This window comes from Natrix helvetica (assembly GCF_964273705.1).
Source record: "Natrix helvetica genome assembly, chromosome: 2".
In the NCBI taxonomy this organism is placed as follows: Eukaryota; Metazoa; Chordata; class Lepidosauria; order Squamata; family Natricidae; genus Natrix; species Natrix helvetica.
In genome coordinates this window covers 119,830,543-119,842,942 of record NC_138552.1, presented here as the reverse complement: position 1 = coordinate 119,842,942, position 12,400 = coordinate 119,830,543, and the positions used below count along the sequence as shown (strand labels likewise).

At 41.3% G+C, this 12,400-nt stretch overlaps 1 protein-coding gene across 1 annotated transcript in view; it reads left to right on the top strand.

The window, feature by feature from the left end:
• Window positions 1–12,400, top strand: part of MCM3AP (minichromosome maintenance complex component 3 associated protein) — a 146,491-nt gene that overhangs the window by 19,452 nt on the left and 114,639 nt on the right. The window contains exons 6-9 of the mRNA XM_081944009.1: window positions 5,110–5,306; window positions 7,546–7,685; window positions 10,980–11,177; window positions 11,828–12,096. Coding sequence (XP_081800135.1) covers window positions 5,110–5,306; window positions 7,546–7,685; window positions 10,980–11,177; window positions 11,828–12,096 — 804 coding nt within the window. The remainder of the gene's footprint in view (window positions 1–5,109; window positions 5,307–7,545; window positions 7,686–10,979; window positions 11,178–11,827; window positions 12,097–12,400) is intronic.

Genomic DNA, 12,400 nt, shown 5'->3' with positions numbered 1-12,400 from the left:
TTAGCGGGTTCTAGATGGCGGCATGACATCAATAAGATAATAACCGCCGTAGAGTACTCAGCGGATGCCTCCCTTAATGCGGCAAAATTCGCATCTAGGGCTTTGGCATCCAATGTGACATCACGTCGCCTGTTGTGGCTTCACCACTGGCAGGCTGATATGAAGGCCAAATGGAAGCTTGCTTCCGCCCCATTTAAGGGAGGGCAACTCTTCGGGGAGGCCCTGGAGAAGTTTGTCATTGAAACTAAGGACAAACGTAAAATTCTCTCGGCCACCCTGAAGAAATCTGAACGTAAAGGTTCAGGTTCATTCAGGAGACAGCCCTTTAGAGCGCAGGATAACTCTCAAGCTTCCGGCTCTAATTCTTCTTATCAGAGACCATTTCCCCAGACAGGAGACAGGGGGCAGGACAGAACAAATTACGGGTCCAGAGGAAGGCAGCAACAACAGCATTCCTTTCGGAAGCCATTTCGTGGGGGATCCAATTCCCGACAGTTTCGTAGGGGGAAGTGACCATCACAGGGATCCTCCCATAGGGGGTCGGCTCCAGATATACGCCGACAGGTGGGAGGAGATAACATCAGACACTTGGGTCCTCAACACGATCAGGAGGGGCCTAGTGCTGGAATTTCTATCCTTCCCTCAACAAAAATTTATTCGTTGTCCCACCCCCAAGAATCCCCAAAAGAAAGAGCTCATGCAGAAGGAGATCCTCCATCTGCTCGAAATCAGGGCCATAGAACCCGTTCCCAAGGAACAGGAAAAACGATATTATTCCATCCTCTTTCTAGTCCCAAAGAACTCAGGGGGGTGGAGGGCCATCTTGGATCTAAAGTGCCTAAATCAGCATCTGGCATACAAAAGGTTCAAGATGCAGTCCCTCCACTCCATCCTGGCTTGCACTCGACAGGGGGATCTCCTCACATCAATAGATTTGAAGGAAGCTTACCTCCATGTCCCCATTCACCCTGCCCACAGAAGGTTCCTGAGGTTCCACTACGACGGGAGGCACTATCAATACAGGGCCCTGCCATTCGGCCTCTCGTCTGCCCCCAGGACCTTCACCAAGATCTTGGCAGTGGTGGCGGCCCACCTCCGAAATCGACCAATTTGGCTAGAGTGTTATCTAGACGACATAATAATTCATTCTTCCAACCAGAAACAGGCCCGAAGGGACGTTCAGGTGACCATACGCACCCTACAACATCACGGGTTTTCAGTGAACCTACAGAAGAGTCACCTAGAACCGACCACCCGAATCCAACATCTCGGCACCATAATCGACTCCGTCTCCTGCCAGGTATTTCTGTCTCCAGACAGGATGGCGAACCTTCAGAGCAAACTTCGTCTATGCAAAAGTCCCAGGTCAGTGCCGATTTTACAATTATCCCAGCTCCTGGGCATCATGATCTCCTGCCTAAAGGTAGTTCCCTGGGCACGGCTTCACGCAAGGGAGCTGCAATGGTTCCTTCTGCCAATGCAGAGGTCAAGGGACAGCAACTCGCTACGGCGCGTGAAACTAACGCCAAAAGTACTTCGCTCCTTGAGTTGGTGGAGCACAGCGGCGGTCAGGAAGGGGTGCCTCTTCAAGGAGCCCGAAAGGCTGGTTGTAACAACAGATGCCAGCCTACAGGGATGGGGAGCGCACTGCCAGGGACATCTTGCGCAGGGCAAATGGACACAGAGGGAGGCGGCCCACAGCATAAACTGGCTAGAACTGAGGGCCGCCCGTCTCGCTCTACGTCATTTTGCATCTCAGATTGTGGGTCATCATGTACTGTTGTTAACAGACAATGTTGCCACAAAGGCCCACATCAACAGGCAGGGAGGCACGCACTCCAAAAATCTCATGCAGGAGGCGGAACTGTTGGGCAGATGGGCGGAGCGACATCTGGCGTCCATAACAGCGGACCACATATCGGGGATGAGCAACCAAGAGGCGGATTGGCTGAGTCGGCAGACGATAGACCACTCAGAATGGCGGCTGCATCCGGACATCTTCTCTCAGATCGTGGAGAAGTTCGGCAAACCGCAAGTAGACCTGTTTGCAACCAACACCAACACACATCTGCCCCGCTTCTTCACTCGATACCACTCGCCCTTAGCGGAGGGGACGGACGCGCTGAGGAGCACTTGGCCCTCAGGACTCCTGTACGCGTTTCCGCCGCTTCCTCTCATACCTCAAGTAGTGGCCAAATTACTTTCAGAAAGGGCCGAACTAATCCTAGTGGCTCCTCACTGGCCCAGGAGGTCCTGGTACGCGGACCTTGTCAGCCTCTCCATCCAGAGGCCGTGGAGGATTCCGCAGGAGCAGATCTCCCTCAGCCAAGGTCACATCAAGCATCCAGATCCCCAGTGGCTACAACTAGCCGTCTGGCGCTTGAGGGGGAACTCCTGAGGAAACAGAGGTTCTCAGACAAGGTCATCAAAACTATTCAAGCGTCCAGGAGACCTTCCACCACTAGAATATACGAATACACGTGGAACGCCTTTTCTTCTTGGTGTCAGGAGAAGGGTGTGCAGGACACTTCGGCTTCAGTGCCAAATTTGCTGGAATTTCTCCAAGAGGGTTTGGACAGGGGCCTCGCGCCCAACACGCTCAAGAGGCAGGTGGCGGCTCTATCCACCATTCTTACCTGTAAATCCTCTCGATCCCTGAGTCAACACCCACAAGTAAAGAGCTTCCTCAAGGGGGTGATGAACATCTCCCCTCAGGTGGTTCATCGATATCCCTCCTGGGATTTACCATATGTCTTGAAGGCTTTGACGGGGGCTCCCTTCGAACCTCTCAGGAAGGCAAGCCTCCATCATCTGACTATTAAGACGGCCTTCCTCATAGCTATAACATCGGCTCGCAGAATATCTGAATTGGCTGCGCTATCTGTGAGGGAGGACCTTTGCATTATTCATAATGACAGAATCATATTGAGACTTGATCCATCCTTTATACCTAAGATGAATACTCAATTCCATAGAGCCCAGGAAGTGATCCTTCCTAATTTTTGTCCAAATCCAGTGCATCAAAAGGAAAAAATCTGGCATAAACTAGATGTACGAAGGACAGTCAAAATTTACATTAAACGATCAAAGGAGTTTCGGCGTTCTGAATCCCTTTTTGTTTCCTTTCACCCTGGGTCCCTTGGTCGCAAGGTTTCGTCCCACACAATCGGACGCTGGCTGAGGGCTTGCATCAAGCTTGCCTATGAAGCGCAAGGCAGAACTGCACCACGCAGAGTAACGGCGCACTCAACTAGGAGCGCTGCAACTTCAGCTGCATGGGCGACCCAGGCGTCTATTATAGACATTTGCAGAGCGGCCATGTGGGCCTCGCCCACGGCGTTCATCAAGAACTATAAAATTGACACCTTTGCCTCTGCAGAAGCCTCCTTCGGAAGACGTATATTACAAAGAGTTGTGGAGGCTACGAAGGACACTGACTCGACCCGCCCTGGGACACAATAGCTTGGGTATGTCCCATGCTTGGACTCTCCAAGCAGCGCACAGGAGAAAGACCGTTGGCTTACCTGAACGGTCGTTCTCTGGGCGCTGCGGGAGAGTCCAACCCCGCCCAGGGTTTGAGAAACCAGAACTAAGGCCTTACAGGAACTGGTTGAGGGCGTCCTATTGAAATTTTCGTTTTTAAAACTGACCTGCCAGAGGCAAAGGGGGCGTGGTCAAGGAAAAAACTCAGTCAGTCCTAGGGCAGTTAGGCTGTGTTAACCCATGCTTGGACTCTCCCGCAGCGCCCAGAGAACGACCGTTCAGGTAAGCCAACGGTCTTTAACTTGCATTGGTGATATTACCTAATTGCATAATGAAACATCTGGAAGCAAACAATATCAAGGATTTCACAATTCAGTTCTTAGCTATGGTACATATATTCTCTTTTATAGAAAATATATAGATAATGAATGTAAATTCTGGCCCATGTTTCTTTCTATAACTATCAAAAGAACACAGGGCTTTCCAAAGCCACTGGAAATAATGCTATGGCTAATATTGCTGTAATTGCTTATTTGCTGGCTAAGCACTGTAATAATTAAATTTGCTATGAGTAATTAGCATGGGCTGTTCCAAATGAAGTGGCCTTAATCCTTTTGTGTACATAATAGCACCAGAAGTGAGATGGACACTAGGTGAATCCCTTCACTATTCTGTATTATTAAAGAAGCATATGGTGGATGGGGATTATGTATTGAATCTGAAACCTGCTAGGTATTCTGCATTAACTCCCATGATCTCACAAGCAGCATGCTAAATGCTAACTGGAAATTATGAAAGCTGAAATCCTATAGGTATGTTGGGGAAAATGGAAGATGGAAATTGACCAGTCATAGGCAACCTAATATTCTTCAGTCATTTTGAATGGTAACTCCCACACTATTTTACAGATGAATTTGACATTATAGGTAGTCCTTGACTTACAACAGTTCGCTTAGTGACCATTCAAAGTTACAAAGGCAGTGAAAAAAGTGACTTATGACCATTTTTCACACTTACAACTGTTGCGGTATCCCCATGGTCACATGAACAAAATCCAGATCCTTGGCACCTGACTCATGACGGTTGCAGTGTCCTGAGGTCACGTGATCACCTTTTGCAATCTTCTGATAAGGAAAGTTAATGGAGAAGCCAGATTCAGTTAACAATTGTGTTACTATCTTAACAACTGAAGTGATTCACTAACAACTGTGACAAGAAAAGTTGTAAAATGGGGTAAAACTCACTTAACAAATGTCTCACTAAACAATAAAAAGTTGGGGCTCAATTGTGGTTGTAAGTTGAGGACTTATCTGTACATTCATTTTTAGACTTTCTAGTCTTGATGAATGGTAATATCTTTTCATGAGTAATATGTTTTTGTGAAGTAACTAGCATGATTTAGTTATATTATTACAGACTGTGGTTAATTCACATCATTACAAGCAGACAGCCATATCCAAGGAATACAAAAGAAACAAAGCTATTCCTTCACCAGGTAATCCATATACTCTACATACATACACACATACACACAATCAGAGACTGTATTGTTGACATAAAAAAGGTCATGTGTTCTTGGGCACTAGGTAAATAAATATTACTTTCTTTATGTCTTGTTTCTTATAGTTCTCCAGCTAAGAAATCTGGCCTTAAAAAGTCTTTGCAATTTGAGCCATATGCCTTTGATTGTGGATCTGAAGGTCAGGGCTCAGAGAATGCAGAAGTGTCACCCTCTTCCTTTAACAGTCTTATAGGAATGGTAGCAGAAACCTCTGAGGATAAGTACCGACTTTTAGATCAGAGAGATAAAATTATGCGTCAAGGTAAGAGTTGTGCTGTGATAATGATACTTGAAATATAAATTGGGTGAGAGGATTTGTGAAGTCATGAAGCCATATAATTATTGTAACACAGCAATGAGAATATTATTATTTATATCAATACTATAGTATTCAGGAATGTAGAATTGTAATACTTCCTGTATTTTCCCCATAGTATTTTATTTTATATTTATTTCTGCCAATTTCTAGTTGGAGTTGTGGTAGTGTACAATAAACAAAAATCAGATCCGGTTAGTTTTATTTCAGTCTTTTTGCTGTTGTTGTTCAGTCATATGCAATTTCCAGGTATTACCTGTAAACAAGTTCTGCAGTTTTCTTGGCAGGTTTTTCAAAAGTGGTTTGCCTGCTTCCTAGGGCTGGAAGAAGGTGACTGCTCAAGATCACCCTGCTGATTATATGCCTAAGGGGGACTACAACTAATGGTTCTGTACTGCATGTTATGAAATGCAAAAATTGACAGATAACAATAAACCAAAATAAATATAACAGTAATAGATGAATAATACAGAAATAATAACCTTTAAAGCTTCAAATCATATCTTAAGTTACTGTAGCAAAAAAATAACAAGTGTGTTGATGGCAGGGTTAAATAAATGATCTTTCAAACAGCTCTGTTTTTAAGTCTCTCTTAAAAGTCAGTGATGAAGTCATCTTGATTTCCAATAGGATATCCATAATATAGGTCCCAATGATGAAAAGCAGGAGTTTCTTGCGAAAGAAATTGTGTATCTCATAGTGAGAAAGAACCTTAAGCATCTATTTCTACAACATACTCACTGAATGGGCAGAATCTACTTTAAAAAGGTTGTTTGCTAGATATCTGAGTGTCAAACAGTGTAGTGTTTTAAAGATCAAAACCAGCATTTTGAAGTGGACCTGGAAACCTATTGGTAACCAGTATAAAGCCTTCTGCATCAGTATTTTGTGTGAATAGTAGTCTTCATCCATCAGTAAATAGGCTGCTGCATTGTGGAGATGCAGCTTTTGGATAACTTTCAGTGGTCCAGTCAATAGTCAGGATGGTGGGATAGACTGCAAGATACCCATATCCACTAAGTCTTCCTAGGTTTGAGCATGACTGTTCTTCTACATCCTGATTACCACTTGAACAAGACAGTATCCCCTGGACAGCCAAAGATCAATATATACATTTATAATTCCTAGGGGGAAAATCAATAATGCACATATAACATGTGACAGATACATAGAACTGCTGGTACCTTCCTTAGCTTTATAAATATCTATTGTGGGACATCACTGATAATTGCAATACAATTTTCTTATAGATGAACAGAATAAATCTAGAATAATTAAAAAAAGTTGCTGAAATTTAAAAATTTCCATTTTACTAATTGTAAATCTTACGGATATGTTATCAATTCATTTTATGAAGCATTTTTAAACATGGACATTTTCCCATGAAAATGTAGCAAGTTTATTTTTGGAAAACATTTATGTTTATATCACTTTGTATATATAAGGCAGAGGAGGTGGCACCATGCACCACAGACTTAATTGACTTAACAAGAGTTTGAGGGTGAAGGTTTGTTCTCAGAGCTTGTGGGTTGGTTTCCAAATATTTCATTACCAGGCTAGGTAACATCTTCAGCGGAGTTTAGGGGATATCAGTGTCAGTAGTCTTCCTCTTATAAGGGTTTCAGGTGTTGGGTGTATCAAGTGAGAGTCTTGTTTTACAACAGCTTGTTTTTATAACCATTCAAAATTATGACAGCCTTGAAATTGGGTGCTTTATGCCTTTTAAAGCACTTTTGGTCATTGTAAAATACTGCACCCCGCCCATGGGCATGCACACTTTGGGTACTTGGCAACAAGCTCACATTTATGACTGGTTGCAGTGTCTCATGATCACATGACCATGATTTATGATGTTTTAGGTTTAATGCCAAAACCACCCATTTGGAAGAATGGTTTTGCTCAACAACCTTATGATTCTCTTAACAATTGCATGATTTGCTTAACAACCATTATGCTTTGCTTAATGACCACCATGAAAAATGTTTGAAAAATGAATCTGGTCATGTGGTTGCCTCGTTATACAACACAATGACTTATGACTGGATTTCTGGTCCCGATTTTAGTTGTAAGTCAAGAACTACTTATATCTGGGCATAATCCTATTGTTTTCATCATTGTAAATATTGATACTCTCTTTGCATGTGTACTTCTAGTGAAATGAATTCTCTATACCTTATCTATTTAGCTCGAGTAAAACAAATGCATCTTGGCAAAGCTAAAACCTTTGTTGGCACATGCCCAGATATGTGTCCAGAAAAAGAGCGTTACATGAGACAAACAAGGAACCAACTTAGTTTTTTTGAAGTGATATCAGGAACTGACAAGGTAAAAATAATGGAATTTTCCATACAGAAATTCTAATACTTCGGATTTATTATTTGTGTTTGCACATAGTGATGTCTTATATTCAAAATCTTAAGTATGTCTTAGATTTAGAGTTCTTTTTTATGTGCTGAGGATTATTGACACATTTTAAAGATGCTTCATTCATTCCCAATTCTTTGCCTATTATTTAATTTTGCACATGGTAAAGAGCTCTCTCCTTTCTCACACAAATATAAAAAATAGATTATGTGGCACCAACAAAACTATAATGTGATTTTCTTTTCTTTGAATCTTATTTTGCTGTGGGCACGTGTGCTGTCGCCCAAGCTCAGCTCCACCATGTTTCTCCATGGCGTTTCCCGCCATCATTTGCAAGGAAACAGAAGTTTCCCTGCAAATGATGAAACTGAAGCTCACGGAAGAAAAAGATCGTGGGTCTTTGCAGAGCTGCCGGTGTTGGGATGCCCTACCTCCCGCTGGGCAGCTGTTGTTCTGGTTTCTGCTACGCACACGTGCAGGCACCTGCACACATGCGTGCCTTCCAGTTTGGGCACTCAGTGCCTAAAAGGTTTGCCATCCACTGGTTTAGACGATTAGGAAATCAAATAACATTTTTTGGATTCAAATTAAATGTAGGAGTATGCTTTCATTCTGTGAGTTCCATTAGTTTCCACTTTTAAAAGGTATTTCTTGTTACAGATCTGTATTTATAAAATATGTGAGAAATTTGAAAAAAGTGAATAAATTTTAGTTCTTGATTCTTTTTTTCTTCTTCAGTTCTTGTTTAATGGATTTGAAAACAGATCATAGTTACTTTGTTGACGTGTTTTGTCAAAAGTAACAAATTGTTATCTGATTTTGTATGAGTTCAATCATATCTTATTAAGCTTTATTATATATCATTATTGGGACCATTTACAGTAGCTGAAGAATGGTGTATATCCTCATCCAAAATCAAAACCATCAAAATAGAATATTTAATATTAAATATAAGATCCTCTCTTGAAAATATTTTAAAAATATGGGAAATGATTCCAGAATCTGAACATTGTGTGCCTCTCTGGAGTTCTTTCTCACATAAAATTCTTCATTTCACTAATTATAAAATAATTTTCAGTCTACACCATTTTCACATTGTATCATATCAATCAAAATCAAGATTCTGTTGTAGAATATGTAATCACATTCTTGCATATTAGATTAAATTCTTATAAATCATTTGATTTAGACCCTTAATCAGGATAAGAAACTTTTTCAGTATCCCTGACAGATAGCTGACCTTGTTTGAAATCTACAGCAATCTACTGCTATTCTAGTAAACTATTCTACTGTTTAACCATTCTTTACAATAATGAATTAATTTCCATAATGAAGATTGAACTGTAAACAGTACTGTAAAACTGGCAAATCTTTTCCTGTTCCTCTCTTACATTAAAACTGAAACGTAAAGATCAGTCTGTTGTTATATAGGGTGCTGTCTAGCATTGAGAAGAGCCAGCTTTGAGTCCATTCTGAACAATATAAACTCACTATATGACTTTGAACAAATTACTGTCTTTCAGCCCAACCTCTCTTATACAGTGGGGCAAAAAAGTATTTAATCAGCCACCAATTGTGCAAGTTCTCCCACTTAAAAAGATGAGAGAGGCCTGTAATTGGCATCATAGGTAGACCTCAACTATGAGAGACAAAATGTAAAAAAAAAACCCCAAACAATCACTGGCTGATTTGGAAAGAATTTATTTGCAAATTATGGTGGAAAATAAGTATTTGGTCAATATCAAAAGTTCATCTCAATACTTCGTTATATATCCTTTGTTGGCAATGACAGAGGTCAAACATTTCCTGTAAGTCTTCACAAGGTTGGCACACACTGTTGCTGATATGTTGGCCCATTCCTCCATGTAGATCTCCTCTAGAGCAGGGATGTTTTGGGGCTGTCGCTGGGCAACACGGACTTTCAACTCCCTCCAAAGGTTTTCTATGGGGTTGAGATCTGGAGACTGGCTAGGCCACTCCATGACCTTGAAATGCTTCTTATGAAACCACTCCTTCGTTGCCCGGGTGGTATTTTGGGGATCATTATCATGTTGAAAGACCCAGCCACTTTTCATCTTCAATGCCCTTGCTGATGGAAGGAGGTTTGCACTCAAAATCTCATGATACATGGCCCCATTCATTCTGTCTTGTACATGGATCAGTCGTCCTGGTCCCTTTGCAGAGAAACAGCCCCAAAGCATGATGTTGCCACCCCCATGCTTCACAGTAGGTATGGTGTTCTTTGGATGCAACTCAGCATTCTCTCTCCTCCAAACATGACGAGTTGTGTTTCTACCAAACGGTTCTATTTTGGTTTCATCTGACCATATGACATTCTCCCAATCCTCTTCTGGATCATCCAAATGCTCTCTAGCAAACTTCAGATGGGCCTGGATATGTACTGGCTTAAGCAGGGGGACACGTCTGGCACTGCAGGATCTGAGTCCCTGGCGACGTAGTGTGTTACTGATGGTAGCCTTTGTTACGTTGGTCCCAGCTCTCTGCAGGTCATTCACTAGGTCCCCCCGTGTGGTCCTGGGATTTTTGCTCACCGTTCTTGTGATCATTTTGACCCCATGGGGTGAGAGCCCCAGATCAAGGGAGATTATCAGTGGTCTTGTATGTCTTCCATTTTCTAATTATTGCTCCCACAGTTGATTTGTTCACACCACGCTGCTTGCCTATTGCAGATTCAGTCTTCCCAGCCTGGTGCAGGTCTACAATTTTGTTTCTGGTGTCCTTTGACAGCTCTTTGGTCTTCACCATAGTGCAGGTTGGAGTGTGCCTGTTTGAGGTTGTGGACAGGTGTCTTTTATACTGATAACAAGTTCAAATAGGTGCCATTGATACAGGTAATGAGTGCAGGACAGAGGAGCCTCTTAAAGAAGAAGGTACAGGTCTGTGAGAGCCAAAAATCTTGCTTGTTTGTAGGTGACCAAATACTTATTTTCCACCATAATTTGCAAATAAATTCTTTCCAAATCAGCCAGTGATTGTTTGGGTTTTTTTTTTTACATTTTGTCTCTCATAGTTGAGGTCTACCTATGATGCCAATTACAGGCCTCTCTCATCTTTTTAAGTGGGAGAACTTGCACAATTGGTGGCTGACTAAATACTTTTTTGCCACACTGTAGGTAGTCATTGCGAAGGAAAAATGAAAGATGCCCATTTAAGCTACCTTGGATTGCTGAAGAAAAGGTGGGATATAAACTTCAATCCAGAATTTTACTGAGGAAATGATTTTCTTTCTTTGAGGTTGACCATGCAGCAGCAATAAAAGAGTATAGTAGGTCTTCGGCAGACCAGGAAGAACCTTTACCACATGAACTGAGGCCTTCGGAAGTATTAAATATGACCATGGACTATTTAGTAACTCATATCATGGACAAAGGAGAAGGGAACTACAGGGAGTGGTATGATTTTGTCTGGAACAGAACCCGAGGGATAAGAAAGGTAACCATTTTAAAAACCCATTGTATTTCACAGAATAAATACAAATAGAAGGGTAAGGCTGAAGGAAATAAAAAGTGAGGGCAAGGAAGAGGGACACATTGTGGAGATAGCAAGATAATGCTTACCTATTCCCTCAAACACCACACATTTTTGGCCTTAGTTCTCAAACTTACTTACTTACTAATCTACCTAACTACCTACCTGCCTAATTACTTGTTTATAAAATGTATAGGCCACTTCAAGGTAATTCTGGGTGGCTTCAGTCATAAACATGTGGAAGGTATTGAGATTTGGTCTTTCTCTGTCTCTTGCTGCGTTTGAACTTTAATTCTATTTATGCTGCTTGATTTCTTGCCTGTTTTTTTTACATTTCTCCTTCCTCTTGTACCTGGAAGTATTGGTTAATCTGCATCACCTTTTCATCTTCTACTGTTCCACCAATGAAAAAAGTGATCTCTATTAACTTCATACTTCTTGGGTTGGGTTCTGGAGGTTTTTGGAAGACTTTCAGTTGCAATATATAAAGCATTAACTGAGATTTATAGAAACATAATTAAGAATAGTTACATAAAGTTTGTAAGTAGATTTTGATTAGTTTTATTTTGTTGAATTTTATAGTTCTAACATTTTGCCATTTTATGTTTGGCTAGGATATAACCCAGCAACATCTGTGTTCTCCTCTGACTGTTTCCTTGATTGAAAAATGTACCCGATTTCATATTCACTGCTCCCATCATTTGTGCGAAGAACCCATGTCATCATTTGATGCAAAGATTAACAATGAAAACATGACTAAATGTCTACAGAGCCTAAAGGAGATGTATCAGGACCTTGCCAACAAGGGTATTTACTGCAAGGGTGAAGCAGAATTTAGGGGATACAATGTTCTCCTGAATCTCAACAAAGGGGATATTCTCAGGTGACTTTTTAAATGTTTACAACATTGATTTGACTTTTTTCACTACAAACATTTCATGAATTGTTCATAAATTCAGAACGACAAGAATGAATCACTTTTAATGTACAGAACTTTAACTATATGATGGAGTGTTCAGTGTTGTTTGACTAGGATCTGCATTCCAAAAGATAGACAAGCCAGCATTAAAAAGTAGAACACTAATAGGTAAGAGCAAAAATGCAGTTTAAAATATTTATTATTTTAAATTGATCAAAATATCATTGGATAATATAATATTAATTATTACAATTTCCTGGGAACATTT